This window comes from Trichechus manatus, unplaced genomic scaffold (genome assembly GCF_000243295.1).
Source record: "Trichechus manatus latirostris isolate Lorelei unplaced genomic scaffold, TriManLat1.0 scaffold00008, whole genome shotgun sequence".
NCBI lineage: Eukaryota > Metazoa > Chordata > Mammalia > Sirenia > Trichechidae > Trichechus > Trichechus manatus.
Genome location: NW_004443944.1, coordinates 6,406,468 through 6,427,821, shown reverse-complemented (window position 1 = coordinate 6,427,821; position 21,354 = coordinate 6,406,468). Strand labels below are relative to the sequence as shown.

Genomic DNA, 21,354 nt, shown 5'->3' with positions numbered 1-21,354 from the left:
GGGTCTCGCCACGGAAAACTGGCACATTCTCGCAGTCAAAGCGCAAGGAGGCCGAGCTCCACCCACCGTCCCTGGTGGGCCTCCAGACGCCCCCAGCTCACTCTCTCCTCCCACAGTGTCTATCTACACCCGCGTGTGCCCACCTGCACGCTGTCACCAAGGGGTCCCGCCAACCCCAAACCAACTCAATGAAAACCTCGTAAACAAGAGTCGAGTCCGACAAAGATGCTCGTGAAAACACAAATAAACACCTCAAAAGCGATTGCTTCCATGGGGGGGAGGGACAGGAGGATGTGGATGAGAAGGTACAGATTCTGCTTCTAAGGGAGAAGGGGAAGAATTTTGCTTCTGAAGCGTAAAGCGCGGTTTAGCGTTGGTTTTTCTTATTTTAATCCCTTCACGTCCTGGGAGAAACCTGGGCGCGTCACCTTTTCATCTTGGGTCTTCTGCTGATTGGCCTCAACAGAAAACAGACAGAGAGGAGCTCAAATTCCTAATACTTGGGGCTTTTCCTATACGCCAGGGAGCTGCACGAACCTTTGCCAATAAAGGCTGGACGAGCGTGTCCCCCCAAAGGCGTGCCGCCCAAACATGCACCTCAATCTCTTGGGTGTGTTCCCGGCTGCAGCTTCCGGGGGCCACCGCAGCCCCTTCCCACGGAGACCTTCGTGTTCAAAAAATAAGAGGGAAAAAAAAAAAAAAAAAACCTAAGATTCCTTCAGTAACGGTTTATTTTCATTTCGGAAAGTCATCACCTGGCAAGTGGTGTTTCTGGAGTAAGCTTCCTATTTCGTTTGCAATCCAAAAGTTGTTCTGTTTTGTTTGGATTGAAGGGGCCTGGAGGAAAGAACTGTGCCTCCTTAGGCAGGGAATGTATAATACGTTAATAGTCTAGCACTAAACTGCAGCATCCCATCCTGGGCAGAGAGGCGCCACAGGGAACTCACCCTCTTCTGCTAATGTCTCCTCTGAAATGCCCACATTTCTCCCTTTAAAGTCTCAACAGACATAACAGAAGTTTCCATCCAACAAGCACTGACATATTTATATTAAAAAATAGTGCAAAATCTCAACATTTATATAAATAACTCTAAACCCCTGCTTTGTAATTTTTTTTTTTTTTTGTACAAGGTAATACACACTTTCTGAGTTGGCACTCAAAAATTGCCATTTTTTTTCTCTGCTAGTTCAGAAAACAATTTTTTTTAATAGGCCTCTTCTAATACAAAAATACTCCTGCCCTCGCACATACAGTTTCTCTTATATATATTTATATATATAATATTGCAGATCTTTAAACAAAGGTTTGTGCAAATATGTCTTTAAAGTTAAGTGAAATAATCATAAACAAAAAGAAAATAAGCATTCACGCACGCAGCTGAACTAGAAACAAAAAAAAAAAACACTAGTGTAGGATTTTTTTTTTCCTCTTTTGCCTTCAAGACACAGCTCAACAAAGAAACATGGTTTTTTTTTGTTTTGTTTTTTGTTTTTTTTGCAAGCTTTCTAGCTTGTGCATTCAGACCAAACAGAACATGTCAATATTTATACACAGAGAGGTGGGGGAAGGATGGGTACATGTGTTTTCTGTGTCATCCTGTCCTCCTTGCTCTCTTTTCTTCTAAGAAGTGCGGAGTGTTGTGCCTTTTCACCTACGGCTGCCCCAGCCCCGGCCCCCCGGATTCCTAGAGAGGGTGTCCTTTCTGTTTCTCCTTCTCCTTGCTCCAGACCGCTGTGCTCTCCAGATGCGAGATGTGTGCGGGATGGAGCCGGCTGCCCTCCAGCAGGGAGGGTGGCCCGTTGCCCTGATGGTGCTGGAAGGATGCAGACCCGGGGTAGTGCCCGATGACCTCACTGTAGGTGGGGGGCGGCCCCTCCATGCGCCCACCGCTGCCGTAGCACGTGGCGCTGATGCCCGAGTTACTGCTGGGGGGGCAGGGGCCACCCAGCAGGCTGCTGTCCATCAGGTCGCTGTCAAAGATGGTTCTGTTCGGGGGCGCACGCACCGACTCGCGGTTCAGCTCCAGCTGCTGCTCGGGGTCCCGCAGCTGGAGGGTGCAGGGGCCCTGGTAGGGCGGGGGCTCCTCGCCGTCTGACAGTGAGATGGTGGGTGGCAGGTCGATCTCATGCTGCAGGTATGGGTAGGTGGGCTGGAAGCGGTGAAAGCGGTCCCGCTGGGTGAAGGGGGGCACGGTCAGGCGGTCGGCGGGCCGCGGTGGGGCATAGATCTGTGGCTGGGGGGGCAGAGCAGAGGGAGTGAGGTGCTGCCGCCGACTGGGGTCCCCAGATGCAGAGCCTGAGGCAAGGGTTCAGCTCTGCTCCCAGGAGAAGGGGAGAGGAGGAAGCAAGGAGGGTGGGGCAGTGGAGGAAGAGAGGTGCTGCCTCTGACCGGAGTCCCTAGACGCAGAGCCTGAGGCAAGCGTTCAGCTCTGCTCCCAGGAGAAGGGGAGAGGAGGAAGCAAGGAGGGTGGGGCAGTGGAGGAAGAGAGGTGCTGCCTCTGACCGGAGTCCCTAGACGCAGAGCCTGAGGCAAGCGTTCAGCTCTGCTCTCTAGGGAAAGAGAAAGAGGGAAGGAAGATGGCGGGGCTGCAGAGGGAGCTGAGCAAGGACTCAGCTCAGCAGAAGTCGAGTCCCAGCTGGACCCCACAGGGAGCCTGGAGCGTGAAGAGTGCCACAGAGCTGCACCCTGTCCCTTGAAATAGGGCAGCCTCTGCACTGGCATGTTGCACAGATATTGTGGGCTGCTCCCTGAGGGGTGGGGAGCATACACCTTCCAGCAAGAAGACTCCCACCAGCCAAGGGCAAGTGTTCCAAGAAGGGTGCGGTGGGAGCTGCTAGCAGGGGAGGATGGTGCCTGGCCTGGGGAAGAGGCCCTGCTGGCAGGCGGGGCGGGGGGTGGGTCTCACCTCTGGGATCCCACTGGCCGACATGGTGCTCTCCGAGGGCCACAGGCAGCCTTCCTGCATGGGGAGGAGAGTGGACCGGCAGCGTCAGTGGGCAGGCAGAGGCCAGAGAGCAGAGGGCTGAGATTTGGCCTTGACTCTCAGACGTCTCATCTGAACTAGATCTTGGTCCCGTCTGCTGCTCTTTCTCCCCACCCGGACCAGGACATCTCTCGCCAGGATACTCACCCTCACCTCCTCCCTCATCTCGGCTCCCACTGCTGTCCCTGAACACCTGCCCCTCACCCTCAAGCTTTCCAAACGCACAACTGATCCGCGGGTCTTCGCAGCCTCCCTTGGAATACACCCAAATCAACTCCTCAACTGGCTTCCAATGAGGGCCCTGCGCCTTGAGCCCTCCCAGCCTCACGCTCCCTGCCACCACTGTGCCAGCTGGGCGACCCTGGACAAGTTACTTCACTGCCAAGCCTCAGTGTCTGCATCCGAACACACAGTTACAGCACGTGTCTCGTGGATGCACTGACGAATTCAAGGCCCAAACGTGAAAACACCTTGGGACCACATTCAACACTCCCAAGTGTGTGAAAGTGTCCGCTGTTAGTACTGCTCTCCTCTGCGGCCACATGGCCTTTTATCTAATGCACCAACAGGCTGGGCTGTGCCTCAGGGCCTTTGCACTGGCTGTCCCACTGGCTGGCCGGCTCCTTCTCGTTTTGCAATTCCAGTGTCCCCTCCAGTCTGTCTCTTTTCACTTAAAGGGCCTCTTCCCAAGGACTATCTTGCCATCCACTATTTCCTTCACAGCACTTACAGCTGTAATCACCTTGTCTGTGTGTTTATTTACTACTGTTCCGTGGTCTGTCTCTCCCACTGTATCGTCAGCCCCTAATTACAGACAGTGGTTAAGAGCTGGGCTGCTAACCAGAAGGTCGGCAGTTTCAATCCACCGGCCACTCCTTGGAAACCCCATGGTGCAGTTCTACTTTGTCCTATAGGGTCGCTATGAGTCGGAATCCACTCAACGGCAACAGGTTTAATTATAGACAAAGGAGCTTTGGTGGTGCAATGGTTAAGCACTCAGCTGCTAACTAAAAGATCGTCGATTCAAACCCACCCAGTGGCTCTAAGGACAAAGACTTGGCAGTCTGCTCCTGGAAAAATTATAGCCTAGAAAGCCCTACAGAGCAGTTCTGCTCTGTCACATGGGGTGGCTATGAGCTGGAATCAACGGCATCTAATGACAATCATTGAAGGAGCAGTGCCTGAGAAGGGCTGAGCGACGTGCTCCACACAGAACAATTGCTCGGCTGGTTCACCAATGTTGAATGTGGTGCCACTTCTGTGCCTAGTTCTGGGCCAGGAGCTGGGGACAGAGCTGCCACTCGACAAGGCTATTGTCCTTTGCCCTGGAGTTCCAGGCGGGCCCAGAGGTTCCTCCCAGGAGCCCAGGGAGGCTGGTGCTGGACTCTCATCTGCCCAATGGCAGCCAGACTGCGTGGGCTCTCAGTCCCTCACAACCCCCTTGAGAGCTTAAGTCACACTGTACAGACCCCTCACCCCGCCACCTGCAGGCAGCGCCTCTGCTGCTCCACAATAGCCCAGTCAGGGCCGCCCGACAGAGCCTGGGGGAACACGAGCCCAGCTCGGGAGGGCCCACCCAGGCAGGAAGCCCGAGGATGCTCCACACGTCCAGGGCACTCTGCTCTGACTGATTTGGAAAACTCTTCCCAGGCTGCAGGGAACATCTCCCAATTGAGCCAAAGTGCCCGAGAGTCCCACCTCAGGGGAAGAAAGTTGATGGCCGGGAGAGCAGAACCTCATGCCAGGATCTGAGGGACAAGCTCAGACGCCAGCGCTGTGCAGCAACAGGGGAGGGATGCCTTCTTCCTTTGCTTTCACAGCTTTGTTGAAATGTGATTGATATACAATCAACTGCACGTATTCAAAGTACGTTGTTGTTAGCTGCTGTCAAGCCGATTCCGACTCCTAGTGACCCCAGGGCGTGCAGAGAACTGCCCCATAGGGCTGTGGGCTTTCAGAAGCACATCTCCAAGCCTGTCTCTGGGTGGGTTTGAACTGCCAGCCTTTTGGTTAATAGTCGAGCGCCGGATCATCTGCGCCACCTGGGGTCTCCTATTAAATGTGTACAATTGGATCAGTTCTGTCCTGTACATATATGTCCACGATCAAGCTAATGAGCATATCTGCCATTTCCAAGTTTCCCAGGGGCATGTTTTCATGAGAGCTCCCAGGACAGGGAAGGCTTGTATCTTACCTGTGCCCAGGGGACTGCGATCCCCTGTGTGGCCACAAGGGGGCTCTCTGGCACTCAAAACTGTCCCATCAGGAAGGCACTAATTCCATAGACTCGTGGGGGTTGGTATGTTCTAGGGGTGGGGATGCTGTGAGCACACACCATTACTGTTCAGATGGGCATCGATGGCTATTTAATTACTGATATGAGTAACGCCGTATCAATCACGGCCTCAGTGCCAGTCACTGTGCTAAGCCCTTAAAGGACCCTCTCAATTCTCCCAACAAACCTACAGGGCAGGTCCCACAGAGCCAGCAGGTCCCACTGAGTCCAGAGCCTGTGAGTGAGATCAGCCAGCTGGTGAGAGGAAGCACCAGGCCCACACCCCAGCCGGCTGCCTCCAGGCCCCTTGCGGGACGGGCAGGGCCCTGGGTGAGTCAGACACAGCCTGGCCCGAGGCAGCCCAGCCGGGTTGCTTGCCCAGCCCACGTGGGCACCAGGAGGCAAAAGGGGAAGCCAGTGATGTCCCGGAGTGGGAGTGCAAACAGCCCCAAGGCCAGGGTCGATGAAATGTGACCCAGACAAGCCCCTGCCTGACACCTTCTCTGCTGTCCCCAGGCCCTGCCAACCCCTTCCCACCACTGCCTCCCAGTCCCCTCGCCCTGCCTAGAGGGTCTCTGAACAGAGGCTTTAGAAAACACCAGCCAATACCCGGGACCCACCGGGACCAGCAGCCAGCCTCACACCGCCTGACTACCTCCTCCTCCAGGGAGTCTTCCAGGAAGCAGCCACCGGGCCAGGCCTGCCACTGGCTCCCGCTATCCCAGCCTCACTCACTGGACACTCACTGTGTGCCCAGCAGCTGCAAGGCACCAAGCTGAAGACTCCTGCAGCAGGCCCCTCCTTCCTCACGTTGGTTCCCTAACTCAGCAAGGGTCGCCATGTCCTTCCAGATGCGAAAGCCAGACCCACCGGTTGTTCCTGACACCTGCCCTCCCCTTCATCCCGTCATCCCCCTGACTCCCTGGATTTTCCCTCCCACCCCATACTTCTCTGCACCTTCCTCTCCACCACCTGAGCCCAGGTCCCAGCACCTCAGCCTGCTGGACCAGGGAGGCCCCGGAATCCAGGGCTTTTGACTTTTACCACGCAGATGAAACAACTGAGCCCCAAGCTTGTGAAAATGCAGACTCTGGGCTGGGGCCGGGGACTCCGCATGCCTCCAAAGCTTACCAGACGCTGCTGCTGCTACTGGCCCTAAGGCCCTAAAGGGTCTCCAGAGGTCCCTCAGGCCCCACTCTTGCCCCCCACGGCCCTTCCTCCTTCCAGAAGCTGGAGTTACCTCCTTCCCCTCAACCTGACCCTGCTGTTCCCCTCAGACTCTCCAGGGCTCCCTACAGAGGTCCCTGGGTGGTGCAAGCAGTTTGTGCTGGGCTATTAACCTAAAGGTTGGCCGTTCGAATCCAAACTGGTGCCACGGAAGAAAGACCTGGCGATCTGCCACCATAAATATTACGGCCAAGAAAACCCACGGGGCAGTTCTACTCTGTCCCATGAGGTTGCCAGAGTTGGAATCGATTCAAGGGCAATGGGTTTGGTGTTTTGTTTTTATTTTTATTTTTGGGGAGGGGCTCCCTATAGCCTCCAAAAATAGTTCCATCTCCCTGTCAAGACTCACACACCTGCAGACCTCTCTGCAGGCCTGTTTTCTTAAAACTTCTGCTTTCCTTAACGAGAGTATTTCTACCTGTACAATGGGCCCATGACTACCCATGATGCACCACGTGGCTGTGAGGGCTGGGAGCCTCTTTGTGAAGTGCCAGCACGCAGTAGGGCCCATAAACAAGCTCTTGCTATCTGGCCTCTGGGCCTGGCCCCACCCTGCTCTCTCTTCCCTGAACCTCACCAGACCCTCAGGTGTATGTAGACATGCTAACCTGAAGGTCTCACCGGTCCCCAAGGCCAGGTCAGGCATCTCTTCAGGGTCCCCATGGTCCCCTCCTCGGGTCTCTTAGGGGAGGTCACAGCATGAGATGCGTCTGGCACACCCTGTCTGGCAGAGGTGCCCTGGGAGAGCTGGCACATTCTACTTTAGGCCTAAAGAGGCTCCGTTGTTTACCCAGCCAGCATCCCCAGGGGCTCCAGTAGATGGCTGGGTAGACGAGGCCTCCCAGGTGGCCAGCACCCCACTCCCTCCTCTTTCCTTTTAACCCGCCCCCAGCTCTCGCGAGCCCTCGTTTCTCCCCTGTAAAGCGGGGTGAGCCCTCTAGGTCCCCAGGTGCTGGAAGACCCTTGGACGGCAGACGCTGCCCACCACTGGAATGACACAGCAGGTGCAGCCCAGGGGAGCGTGGGCTCCAGAACCACAGCTCCTCCAAGCAGAAATGCTGAGTAAGCCCTCAAACACGCCGGGCCTGGGGCCACCAGTGTTCCCAGTGGCGGGTCGGGTGAGTAGATGCTCTTGCCCTGGTGTGGCAGCCCTGGTGACGCACCTCGGCCGGCTCTGACGTGACAGCTGAGGCGCCCAGACCTGCCACCGACAGGCCTGTGGCTTGGGCCACCACCAACAGGCTCCTTGGCCGATCTGGCGCAGCCCCACAGCCTCAGGGAGCTGCCACCTCCACTCGGTTCAAGTCCTCCAGCACCTGGCCACCCTGGGGCTTGGGGATGTGAGCCGCGTGCCAGCCTTCTCCCCGAAATCCTCAGTCTGTCTGTCACCCAGCCTGCTTCTGTCTCGAGTTGCTAACTGACACATCCCAGCGCCAAGATGGAAACCAGTCAGGATTAACTCCTCCCTCCTCTTTCATTCATCTGCCGAGTAACAGGCCCGTGCAGGCGCAGAGGCCAGCCCCCAAAAGCAGGAGAACGGTGTGGGGTGGGGTCTGAAAAGGAGGCAAGTTCCCCATCCACCTGGTGGCCCCATCCAGCCCTGAGTTGAATCCATGGAGCCCTGGGGGTGCTTCTGGGCTTCTAACGGCAGGTTAAAATGCAGTCTCACAACCAATAGCAAGGATCCCTCCACTACATCGCGTTCTGCCCTTTCTCTTACCCTTCCTGAACACATACACCCCTCTGCTTCCTCCTCATGTCGCTACTTCTCTTCGTCTTCCAGGCTTGGCAGACTGTCCAGGCTAAACCTCTCGGTCACAGCCCTCTTAAGTTTCATTGATGGCTCTCAGTGTAATTTGGAAGGATGTGTGTCTGTCTGTCCAGACCCAGTCCCCCAGGGCAGCGACCTCAGGGAGCTTGTTCAAGGGGTCAACTGTGTTCTACGCACACAGTGGGTGCTTGGTGAGTATTTGTCAAATGGACAGATGGATGAATGAGTGGATGGATGGATGAACAGATGTGTGGGTAAATGAATGGATGGATGGATGGATGGGTAAATGGACGGGTAAACTGATGGACGGATGAATAGATAAGTGGGTAAACTGGTGGGTGGACGGATGAATGAGTGGGTAAACTGGTGGGTGGATGGATGAATGAGCAGGTAAACTGGTGGGTGGATGGATGGATGGGTGGGTAAACGGATGGATGGATGAGTGGGTAAACGGATGGATGGCTGGATGGATGAATGAGTGGGTAAACGGATGGATGGGTGGATGGATGAATGAGTGGGTAAATGGATGGATGGATGGATGGGTGGGTGGATGGATGGATGGATGAATGAGTGGGTAAACTGGTGGGTGGATGGATTGATGGGTGGATGGATGTATGAGTGGGTAAACTGATGGATGGGTAGATGGATGGATGGATGGATGGATGGATGGGTGGATGGATGGATGGGTGGATGGATGAATGAGTGGGTAAACTGACGGATGGGTGGATGGATGGATGGATGGGTGGATGGATGGATGGGTGGATGGATGAATGAGTGGGTAAACTGATGGATGGATGCGTGGATGGATGGATGGATGGATGGATGGATGGAGGGATGGATAGATGGACAGATGGACAGATGGATGAGCAGGTGAAATGCCATCACAGCTGCAGTCGGCACCTCACTGAACCCCAGCGAGGCAGTCTTGATCATCAGCGCCCGCTGCCTGGATGAGGATCAGGGATTGGCTCTGGAACACACCGCCAGGAACTGGCGGCACTGGGATTAAACTCCGGGCCCAGGAAGGCCTTTTCCTGCGCGTTGTGGTGTGATGTGACTCCACGCCCCACACCTGCAGGGTGCTGGCCGAGGGTGGGGCTGTGTCTCCCTCGTCTGGCCCTCTGGGTCCCGCTGCTGCAGGCTCTTCCCCTTCCCCCACCCCTGCCCCACCTGGCACAGAGCCAAATGCTGGCTCTTCAACCCTTCCACCCCGGACCCTCAGGCCTTTTCCTCAACACCCTCTCCTCCATCAGCTGCCCCAGGTACCAGGTACTTAGCACACCGGATCCAGGCGAAGACAAATCGCCCAGCTCGGAATCACACCTCCTGCTCCTCCTTCCCTTCGCTGATTGCACCCAAAGGGCTCATGTCTGCTTATGTCTGCCTCCTCCCTAGAGCGCCAGCTCCCTGCCCGCAAGGACCTCATCTGCCCTGTTACCACATGTCCCCAGGGCCTAGGACAGTGCCTGGCACACAGCAGGTGTGTGGTAAGTGGCTGCCGAGTCAACGGGTTAGTATGTGGCCATGAGCCTCTCTTCCAGCCCTGCCCCTCCCAGCATCTCGTGGAACCACCCGGCAGGCCTTTGCTCCCATTTTACAGAAGCCCCCCAATCCGTGGGGATCCATCCGGAGGAGGGGGACACTCACAGAGGAGAGGGCTTCTTCCCTCCGGCGGCCCTGGCTTTGCCGGCTGATGAGGGAGCGCGCGGACAGCTTGTAGTGGCTCAGCAGGCACGTGATGACCACCACCATCACCATCATCACCACCACGATGATGATGATCTGCACGAACTCCAGCTCCGCTGCGGACACAGGAAAACACAGTGAGACCCGGGACCCCGCCGGCGCCAGCACTGAGCTCAGGGCCCCCCCTTCTAGAACCTGTACCACCCCCGTGGAACGGCGTTTCACTAAAGACCCACCAATGTGGGGGCGTGGCTTTCCAAGCCAAGGAAACTCATGGCACATTTTCTCGGCAGAGTCACAAAATGACATCAGGATTGGCGGGGCAGTGGCAGCTGGGAGGACATGCCAAAGACTGCGCAGGCACCTCCACATCTAGGTACTGACCCCAAAGAGGTAATTACGGAGGTGCAGGAGGCAGCTATTGCTCCCAGCTCTCAAAGCCACGGTAACCTTTCTTCCCCTGCTGATGGGTCTGGCCTACATCTCGGTTTCTACTCGTTTTGATGAACCACCCCCTCTCCAGGGCACGGCTGGCCCCGTTCTTCGCTGTATGCCCAGTGCCCACAGCAGAAAGCCCAGCCCTCCAAAAATACCTGCCCCACAAACGGGACCCTCGGCGGGAATGTCTGAGCGCAGCGCCCCGTCCTCTATCGCCTGTCTCAGGTACCTTTTCAGGAACAGCACCCAGTCCAGCACACAAGCCTCCTAAATACACACACACATACACACCACACATAGCCGCATACATCCACACACCAAATGAACAGAGAGAGACACACACACACGCAGAGGCGCACCCCACCCTCCATCGACACGCGTCTATAAGGAACCCTTTTGGAGAAAAAGCCTCAGAAAAAAAATCATAGTCCAGGTCACTACAAAGGCCGCAATTCTCGTTTCTTAAAAAGGAAAGGAAAACCCTCAAGCACCATTAAGGAGGATTGTTGTTTTGGCTCCGCTGCAGCCCGTGGCTTCTGCTGACGCAGGTGGACCGGGAGGGCCCGGCCCGGCAGCTGGCAAGCTCAGTGCCAATGGAGCCCCCAGCCACCGAGGGGGTGACTGGCCGAGCGGGACCAGGTGGCGGCATCGGGGCTCCCACCTCCCAACTGGGGTGCACTAGAATGCTCCTCTCCCAGACCCAGGACTTTCTGGGGTGGCGTGGATGCTAACAAACAATTAAGCAAGCCCCCACCCCTCAACCCCGGGCCCAGGTTCAAGCCCAGTGCCACTGACTCAGCGCTTTCTCCTTCCAAGACAGACAACCCCGAGGTGGAGGGGGAAGCAGGTGACGGCAGGCGGATGGATAGGCCTGGCCCGGACAGACCCCTGGCCCTCGAGGGCCCACTCTCCTGCCACCAGCCTTAGTTTCCCCATCTGTGAACCCAGGTTTCCAGCAGGAAAGCAAGATGCCCAGGTGGGAACAGCCCCTCTGCAGTAACTGAATTGTTTGCTCCTCTCTGAAACCCTGCGGCGCCCCCGCGCCCCCATCGCCACCCAGGTTCTCCCCAGACCCCACTCACAGCGATGCCTCCCAGCTGTCACCCCACGAAAGAAGCTCCCTCAGGGGCTCCAAACTGCCCCTTCTCCCGCCACTTTCTGCATCTGCTCAGCTGCTCAGCACAGTCCACGCGCACTTAATGCTGTTCTGCAGGTCGGTGCTCTTCCCCTGGGGGGGAAGGGTGCTACAGGCATCTCGCTGGTGGAGGCCAGGGATGCTGCTCAACACCCTGCAGTGCCCAGGGGGGCCCCCCAAAGAGAACCAGCCAGCCTGTGTGTCCCTGGTCCGGGCCGAGCGTACCTCTGAACAGGACAGTTTCTATTTTTTATCGTGGCACAAAAATATATAAGAACACATTTGCCATTTCTACATTTTTTACACGTATAATTCAGTGACATTAATCACCTTCGTTATGTTGTGCGACCATCACCCTTATCTGTTTCCAACAATTTCCGCCACCCTGAACAGAAACCCCGTGCCCCTTGAGCCCTGGTGGCATAACAGTTAAGCGCTCAGCTGCTAACCGAAAGGTTGGTGATTCGAACCGCCCCACCCCGCCCCTGCCGCCCCACTGGCTCCGCAGGATAAAGCCCTGGCGATCTGCTCCTGTAAAGATTACAGCCTAGGAAACACACTGGGTCACCATGAGTCAGAATTGACTCAACAGCACCCAACGACGACAAGAAGCAGCAACAAGGCGCTTGTACAACCCCATTTCACAGAGGAGGAAACCGAGGCCGAGGGGTGCAGTAACAGACTCGTGCTCAGAGCCCGCAGCTGGTGACTGTGGCTGATGTGTCCCACCTCTGCACCAGCTCTGCACCAGGGCCGAGCCTGGGGTCTGGGGTCTGGCTTGGGTTCCCAGGCAGGAGTGGTCTTGTCTTGAAGGGGCCAGGAGGGAGAATGAGTTAACCAGGGACTTTGGTGTGTTTTCCCTGAGCCGCCCAGATGCAGCACCCTTGCTCTCCTGCCAGGATGCAGAGCCGTGGGTTGGCGAAGGCCTCGGGGCCTGGCTTGTGTGACCACAGCTCCCTCTCCTCAGACAGGGCCAGCAGGCTGGCCTGACTGTGGGGCCAGGTCCTGTCTGTCAGGGCCGGGATAAAGCCGCTCATTCAGGGAGGGACACACAGGGCCTGCTCTGTCCGACGCCCACCGCTCCTTCCCTCCCTCCTCAGGGGGACTCTGTAGCTCCGCTGCCCCCCAAACCCCATGCACTCTTCACCCCAGCTGGGCCCGGGCAGTGGACACCCTTCTTGGCCCCTCCCCCTGGCTGGGGACATGCAGGGAAGCCAGGCTGTCTCCAGGGCCCTGCCCACACGAGGCCCGGGGGAGGGAGGCGGGCGGGCTGCCTTTGTCCCCATCCTCGGGCCCTGGCGGCCAGCGGAGCCCAGGCCAGGCGGCTGCCCTCCTCCTGGCGTTGTCTGGGGCTCAGGTGACGGTGGCGAGACGGGTGGCTGTGGCTGCAGGGCTGGCGGGGCCAACAGGCCCTGGGCCCTCACGCCTCAGGCCGGGGAGCGCTCGGTGAGGTCAGGATGCGAGGGCCATGGATGTGGCCCCTGAAAGCCGTCCTGACAGTTGTCCTCCTGACCCAGGCAGGCTTGGCTGAGCAGACTGGAGCATCTGATGTCTGGGCGCCCGTGTCTGAGAGTGAGAGAACCTCTCCCAGAATTGGGTGCGGGTCAAACAAAATGAGCACAGGGCTTCTCAAAGGGTACGTGTGACCACTGGGTCCCTGGGCCAGTAACCCATGAAGACACAGGCCTGGAAAATTCACAGGGGCTGAGAAGGGGAGGGAAAAATGAGATTGACTGCTGGGTTACGAAGGCCTAGCGTCCGGGCCCAGAAGGGGAACTCCCAAAAGTCACCAGGACTCAGGGCTACGGCTCAGGGCACCCCCTGCCCCAGGGGGACACCGACCAGCCCAGCCCTCTGCCCAGTGGTTTGGGCTCCAAGCCCTGCTGCGTGGCAGTGGGCAATCTGCTCCAGCTCTGAGTTTCTCTGAGAGACCCCTACCACCTGCTGCACAGGGCTGGGCGTGTGCTCAGCCCAGAGGGGGTGCCCCCTAAAGGCTCACATTATTAATGGGGCAGGGGAGAGGTGTTCACCAGCATCCCGGTTACAGCAGGCCGTGAGGGTGAGTGTTGTTGTGTCCCCTCGGCTGGGCTGTGATGCCCAGGTGTTTAGTCACATAAGATTCTAGACCTTGCTGTGAAGGTATCTGTGGATGTAATTAATATTAATATCAGTTGATTTTAGGCAGTAACCTTGGTCGATGCAAATGGTTTGCACTTGACTTCGAACCTAAAGACTGGCGGTTGGAACCCACCCAGTGGTGCCACAGAAGAAAGGTCTGGTGATCTGCTTCCGTAAAGATTACAACCGAGAAAAATCCCATGGGGCAGTTCTACTCTGTCACACACGGGGTGGTCGCCACGAGTCAGAATCAACCTGATAGCAACGAGTTTGGTTTTTGGTTTGGCAGTAAAGGCGATTGCCTTCCACAATGTGGTGGGCCTCATCCAATCAGTCAGAGTCTGAAGAGCAAAAACAGATTTCCCTTAGAAGGAATTCGGCCTCAAGGTGGTAACGTTGACATCCTGCTGGCGTTTCCAGCCTCCCGGTCTGCCCTACAGATTTCAGTATCAACTAGATTTGCAATAGCAGCTAGACTTGCCAGCCCCGACAATCGTGTGAGCCAATTCCTCAAAATAAACCACATATATCTATATATTATATATCTATTTATGTATCTATATATATATACACCCACACCCACACCCACACACATAACCCCCCCCCCCCGTGTCGATTCCGACTCATAGCGACTCCGTAGGTTTCCAAGGCTATAAACCTCCATGGAAGCAGACTGCCACATCCTTCTCCCTTGGAGCCACTGGTGGCTTTGAACCACTGACCCTTCGGTTAGCAGTCAATCGCTTTAACCACAGCGCCACCAGGGCTCCTTTGTGTGTGTGTAGTGGTTAAGAGCTCAGCTGCTAACTAAAAGGTTGGCAGTTGGACTCCACCAGCCACTCCTTGGAAACCCTGTGGGGCAGTTCTACTCTGTCCTATAGGGTCGCTACAAGTCGGAGTCGATAAGTCAGCACCGGGTTTTCTTTATCCTGTTGGTTCTGCTTTTGCTTCTCTGGAGAAGCTCGGCTGACACAGCCCAAACCCACAGACCTCACTGAGTGGCTCTGCAATTGCACAGCAAACAGCCCCTCATGGAGGGTCACAGAAGGCTTCCTACAATTCGGGCCTGGGGCTTGAAAGACCAGCTTTGTCTAACGGAGGAGGGTGAGGAAGAGGTGAAGGAAGGTAAGAGGTAAAGGCTTCCTGGGAGAAAGAAACAGCCTGGGCAAAGGCTTGGGAGCAGGGCTGTGCGGAACATTCCAGAACATGCCCAGGGCCACCCCTGGCCATGGGGTGCAGGTGCTCTGGTCTGGATGACAGCACCCCCCACCTGCCTTGGGTGGACGTAAACCCTCGTATCCAATAGGTGCACCACCCCAGCACCGGCTGGTGGAGGTATCCGTGACCAACACCTTCCCCCCAACCCCGGCTTGTTATTCTGGAAGGGCACGTGCAAATCCATGCTTCGACACCCACAGGCCATTCAGAGGGTATTATTTCTTCAACAAAGGAGCCCTGGTGGTGCAGTGGTTAAGCGCTTGTCTGCTAACGAGAAGGTCAGCGGTTCGAACCCACCAGCCGCACAGCAGGAGAAAGCTGTGGCAGTCTGCTTCCGTAAGGATGACAGCCTTGGAAACCCTCTGGGGCAGTTCTGCTCTGTCCTACAGGGTCCCTATGGGTCGGAATGACCTGACGGCATCGGGTAGTAGCAGTATTTCTTCAACAAAGCCCCCTGGGTGGTGCAAACAATTAAGTACTCAACTACCAGCAGAAAGGTTGGCGGTTCGAACCCAGCCAGAGGCGCCTCGGAATCGACTCGATGACGACAGTATTATTCCTCTAACACAACCTGAGCTCCTCAGCCGGGCTCCCAGGGTCTAGGGATCTAAGACAGGTCCCTAAATCAACCTCCCTGTCCCGTGCCCTCCCCACAGCCACCCCGCACCCCAGGCTCTTCTGCACCCCTCCTCCACCCTGGGCCTGGAGGGTTTGGGGGTAAGGTCAGTCCTCAGTCCACAAGGGTAGCTTGTAGCACCAGGCCATGGGAACAAGAGCCGTCTGCGGAAGAAACAAGTGTGTTTCTGTCACTTTGTACTGGGCGTCGAGGCTGTGCTCGCGTAGGGGAGGGGCAGGGAAGCGGCTCAAGCCATTTTTCTTTGTAATTTCCCCCTGGGGTGGGTTGATGAAGGCGGCAGGCTCTCAGGGATGATCAAGGCCATCTTCCACATGCAAAGTAAGGTCACTCTAATTTAATTTAGAGTTCCCTTTCCTCGTGAATAATTTCAAATTAACAGCCCCATCCGCCTCATTGGCGCGCCCGGACCCTCCCTTCGGTCTTCTCTGGAGACAGACACGGTCACTTTGAGATGCGAGCCACATGTCCTGGTCTTTCCCAGGTTCCGCGTGCCAGGCACGGCCACCATCTTCTTTAAGTCTCCCTGTTACCCTGTGAGTGGCCCGGTGGTGCAGCGGTTAAGCGCTCAGCTGCGAACACAAAGGGTAGCAGCTGGAACCCACCAGCCACCCCAAGGGAGAAAGATGTGGCAGTCTGCTCCCGTAAAGATGAGAGCGTTGGAAACCCTATGGGGCAGTTCTGCTCTGTCCCTACGGGGTCACGATGAGTCAGAATGGACTCAACAGCAGTGGGTCTGGGTTTTGGTTCTGGTCACTCTGTGAAGTAGGTGCTAATACCATCCCATATGACAGACAAGGAAACTGAGGCTGAGAGAGGAGAGAGGTGATGGGTCCAAGGCCACACAGCAAAAGGGCTCACATTTCTCGAACCGCAAAGCTTGTGCTTTTGTGGCGAGGTCAGACCTCTGCCCCCCACACAACCCCGAACACCACCACTGCAGAATGTCAGAAGTCGCCTGGGTTCAAGCAACGGCTCAGCATGATCGTGGTGATTGCCAGGTGCAACACTGTCCCCACTCCCCCGCCATGGGGTGTACAAAGCCAGTATGTATGGTCTGTGGTGCCCATTTCCCACCAAACACAGGATGATTAGGAAGGACACGGGGGCCAGACTCTCTGGCACCTCCCACGGCATGAGAGCACAGTAACGGCACCACTTCCTGCCGCTTCCTGTGTGCCAAGCACCTTCTGTGACAACACTCCCCCTCCTCTAATCCTCACAGCTCCCCTCTGAGGGACAGCACTGGCCCCAGTCACAGACCGGAGTCTCAGGGAGGGGACATCCCGCACCCACAGGCACACAGCCTCCAGACCAAGGCGCTTCACCTACCAGCCCTTTTCTCAGAATAAGGTTTTTAAAATAAAATACATCAAAATAGGAAGCAGTCAAGATGTCCTCTAACAGATGAATGGATAAATAAATGCACATCCACACAGTGGAGTATTTTTCAGCGATGAGAAGAAACGAGTTCTCAAGCCACTTAAATGCAAGTTGCTAAGTGAAAGAAGCTGGTACGAAAAGCTACACAAGGAATCACTCCAGCCAGATGACATTCTGAAGTTGGCCAAACTACAGACAGTAAAAAGACCAGTGCCTGCCAGGGGCCGGGGGGCAGGAGGAAGGATGAACAGGTGGAGCGCGGGGCATTTTTAGGGCAGTGGAACTATTCTGCAGGGCACTGCAATGGTGGCTACATGACATCATGCGTTTGTCAACACCCACAGGAACTTACAACACAGAGTGAGCCCTGTGAACTATGAACTTCAGTTAATAATCATGTATCAATACTGGTTCATCAATTGTAACAGATGTTCCACATGAATGCAAGACCTTAATAATGGAGAAACTGTGCAGAGGAGAGGGTGTATATGGGTACTGTAAGCGCTCAGCTGCTAACCAAAAGGTAGGCAGTTCGAACCCACCAGCTGCCCTGTGGGAGGAAAGATGTGGCAGTCTGCTTCTCTGCTCCCGTAAGATTACAGCCTTGGAAATCCTACGGAGCAGTTCTACTCTGGCCTAGAAGGTCACTGTGAGTCGCAACTGACTCGACGACAATGGGTGTTTTTTGGTTTATTCCTTTTATGCACAATTTTTCTGTCAACCTCAAACTGCTCTAAAAAGTAGGCCTTTTTAAAAACTGGAAAAAATACATTAGATTAAAAAGGAAACCAACTGTATAGAAATACAGTTATTAAACTGTCAGCCAGATTGGTGAGACAGGAACAACACGTGGGGTTGCATCTGTGACACAGGATATTCTCCCATGCGATACTGCTTTGCAGTGGTGTAGTAACCATCCCAATTCCCAAGTTCTGATGGGTGCAAAGGATACCCGTGGTCCGACTGGAAACCTGTGGTTTCCACAGGTGACCAAGTCACGGGCAAGGCCAGTGCCGCTGTGGTTGGGCGCCTACCTTCCTGGTGGAGGAGCCCTTGTGGCACAGCGGTTAAGAGCTCGGCTTCTAACCAAAAGGCTGGCAGTGGAAATCCTACGGGGCAGTTCTACTTTGTCCAGTAGGGTCACTGTGAGTTGGAACTGACTTGACGGCAGTGGGTTTTTAGGGGTTCTTTGTGATTGATGATGGAGCCCGGATCTGAACAAAGCGCAGAGCAGGAGCCTCAGTTCCAACCCCGCTCCCCTGTCCTACGTGACCCATCTGCAAACTGGGGAGGTAGCTGGGGCAGAATGCACCTGAGGGTTCGCCCAGCACACGGGGCAGCAAGTGGGGGCGTGCGTTACTGAAGTTGCGGTTAACAGTCAGGGCGAGATCTGATGTCCTCAGCCGCAGCGCTGGGCAGACTCCACCTGGCTCCTCCAGCCCGTGGAGGCTTCCAGACCAGACGACCCCCCGCCCGCCCCCCTCCTTCCTGTTAACAAGCAGCCTGCGCTCGCGGCCCTGTCTGGCCTCCTGGCTGCGCACCGAGGAATTAGGAATTGGCACTGTCTGAAATTTATGAAAATCTAATCTTGTTAGGCCTGCTGGATGAGACAGGCCAGGCCGCCTCACTGGCCTCATTGTCATCCGAGGGGCCCAGCAGCCCGGGGCTTCCAGCCACCTCATTTCTGCCCCTCCTCCACCACCCACGCCTCATTTGAATAAGAACCCAGCTCCCTCCCCGCCAGAATTTCAAAGAGAACCAGACAGCAAAGCAGGACTTTCTGATTGCTCCTGGCGCCATTTCCTGCGCTCCTGCCCACCCCCTCCTCCCGTGGCACATGTATTTCTTAGGGTAGGACTTTCTGTGGGTAAAAAACAATCAGGTCTTTCTCTTAAGGCTTGTGGGGCAGGCAGCCATACTGGGCCGGCTTGTAAAACCAGCCTGACTTACAATGTGCCAGGCTCGAGCCAAAGCACCTGGCACCTACTACCTCAACACTAACATAAGTTGGGAGGGATCAGCCCTAGGAAGTGGGGGGTGATGGGGGAGTCTGGACCCTGAGCCAGGGCCCAGGCTCCCTGTCCTGCTGCTCATGGGAGAACTGTGGGGTCCATGTTAAGAGCATGAGGTTTGCCCCCAAGGGTCCTGGGTTCAAACCCCGGCTTTGCCACTTACTGTGGGCCACCACAGCGTCGCTATGAGTCGGAATCGTCCCGATGGTCACTCAGTGTCCTCCTCTAGGGGGAATAAGAGGGGCAGCCCAGTCCCCACTTCACGTGGTTGCTGTGGGAGCTGTTATTGTGTGCCGTGGAGTCGACTCTGACCCACAGTGATCCCGTGTGCCAGAGTAGAACTGTGCTCCAGAGCGTTTTCAATGATTGATTTTTTTCAAAGTGGATTGCCAGGTCTTTCTTCCCAGGCACCTCTGGACATGAACCTCCGACCTTTCAGCTAACAGCTGAGCTCAGTTCACAGTTTGGACAACCCAGGGACTCCGCTGTCTTTCTGTTGTTGTTGGGTGCTGTGGAGTCAATTTCAACTCATAGCGCCCTCCTGTGACAGAGCAGAACCGCCCCGTAGGGTTTCCGAGGCTGTAATCTTTATGGGAGCAGATTGCAAGGTCCTTTCTCCTCGTGAGTTTGAACCTCCGACTTTTTGGTTAGCAGCCAAGCGCTTAACCACTGTGCTGCCACGGCTCCTCGCTGTAAGAGCTACATGAGTTAATTGGGAGCCGACATTTCCGGGACAACACACCTTTAAGTGAGAACTCCAGAACCTGGGCCGTCAGAACCCACAGCCAGGGAGAAGAGGCTCCCAGTCAGGGAGAAGACCCTCCCAGCCAGGGAGAAGAGGGCCCTGCCCCAGTGTTCTATTGACAGTGTAAACAGGGAGTGAAAAAACAACCAAAACTTTCAGGTGTGAGCCTTTCCCCAGGCACACCTCTGGGCGTTTCTCTGCACATACATTTCTCCTGGGCCTCTCCCATTTGCTCACTCTGCTACAGCTTGTCTTCTGTTCCATCGAAACACCAAGCTCGGTCCCACCTCAGGGCCTTTGCACGGCTGTCCTTCTAATAGCCACAAGGCTTGCTCCCTTTAGGACCTTCTGTTCTCTGCTCCAACGTCATTTCCTCAGGGAGGCGTCCCCCAAGCATGCTGTCTGAAGCAGACCCAAACCCTAGAGCCCCCAATCCTGTGCAGCCTGGTTTTTTTCTGAAGCACTTATCTGGAAGGTTCAACTGAACAATTTATTTCCTGCTTCTCCCTGAGCTCGGCTGCTAACCGAAAGGTCAGCAGTTCAAAACCACCAGACGCTCCTTGGAAACCCTGTGGGGCAGTTCTACTCTGTCCTACAGGGGCGCCGTGAGTTGGAATTGACTCGATGGCAATAGGTTTGGTTTTCTCTGCATTAGAATGCTGGACCAACAGGGTAGAATCTCTGCTTGCGCCAGTGTAGGCATGCAGAAATGACGCTGAATAAATGAACACATTTGTTCTCATGTGCAAAAAGGAGCGTGCAAGAAGGCCCACAATCAACTAGGAACCACCTGAACATCCACAAAAAGGGGCTGACAAGAGCAAGAAAGGTGCAGCCACCGGTGGTCACTGACACCAAGAGGCACCCCGTATTCACTACCTAGACAGGAGACAAGAATTATCTTAGGTGAAGGGAAGGACAGCACACACTACAGGGGAAGTCAGCACAACCAGAACTAAACCAAAGCTAAGAAGTTTCCTGAATACAACCAAACACTTCGAGGGACAGAGTAGCAGGGGCAGGGGTCTGGGGACCACGGTTTCAGGGCACTTCTAAGTCAAGTGGCGTAACAAAGTTTATTAAGAAAATGTTCTACATCCTACTTTAGTGAGTGGCATCTGGAGTCTTAAAAGCTAGCGAGGGCCATCTAAGATGCATCAATTGGTCCCAACCACCTGGAGTAAAGGAGAATGAAGAACACCAAAGACACAGGAAAGTATTAGCCCAAGAAACAGAAAGGGCCACATAAACCAAAGACTTCATCAGCCTGAGACCAGAAGAACTAGATGGTGCCCGGCTACCACCAATGACCGCCCTGGCAGGGAACACAACAGAGAATCCCTGACGGAGCAGGAGAAAAGTGGGGTGCAGGACTCAAATTCCAGTAAAAAGACCAGACTCAGTGGTTTGACTGAGACTGGAAGAACCCTGGAAGACATGGCCCCCGGACTCTCTGTTAGCCCAAAACTGAAACCATTCCCGAGGCCAACTCTTCAGACGAAGATTAGACTAGACTATGGGACATAAAATGATACTCGTGAAGAGTGTGCTTCTTAGACTAAATGGGCAGCTCCTGTCTGGAGGTGAGATGAGAAGGCAGAGAGGGTCAGGAGCTGGTTGAATGGACACAGGAAATCAGGGGTGGAAAGGACGAGTGTGCTGTCACAGTATAGGGAGAGCAACAAGGGTCGCATAATGATGTACGTATCAATTTTTGTCTGAGAGACT

The 21,354-nt window shown here is 55.4% G+C and overlaps 1 protein-coding gene across 2 annotated transcripts; it reads right to left on the bottom strand.

Annotated features, from left to right (window-relative positions):
• Positions 1-1,438: 1,438 nt before the first annotated feature.
• On the bottom strand, positions 1,439-10,057 carry PMEPA1 (prostate transmembrane protein, androgen induced 1). 2 transcript variants are annotated; one of them, XM_023741653.1, is made up of 3 exons: positions 9,905-10,057; positions 2,907-2,960; positions 1,439-2,228 (listed from the first exon to the last, which is right to left on the bottom strand). In XM_023741653.1, the coding sequence occupies exons 1-3, from the start codon at positions 10,016-10,018 to the stop codon at positions 1,686-1,688; spliced, it is 711 nt and encodes a 236-aa protein (XP_023597421.1). In that variant the 5' UTR covers positions 10,019-10,057; the 3' UTR covers positions 1,439-1,685. The 2 variants fall into 2 exon arrangements, with proteins under 2 accessions (XP_023597421.1, XP_004370268.1); XM_004370211.3 differs by having other exon boundaries at positions 1,439-2,234; positions 9,905-10,055.
• Positions 10,058-21,354: the final 11,297 nt, after the last annotated feature.

Coding starts and splice junctions, on each gene's coding strand:
- PMEPA1 (XM_004370211.3), bottom strand. CDS start 10,018: ATGATGGTGATGGTGGTGGTCATCACGTGCCTGCTGAGCCACTACAAG. Junction 2,961..9,904: donor GGGAAGAAGCCCTCTCCTCT/GTGAGTGTCCCC, acceptor CTCCCCATGCAG/GAAGGCTGCCTGTGGCCCTC. Junction 2,235..2,906: donor CGGCCAGTGGGATCCCAGAG/GTGAGACCCACC, acceptor CTGCCCCCCCAG/CCACAGATCTATGCCCCACC.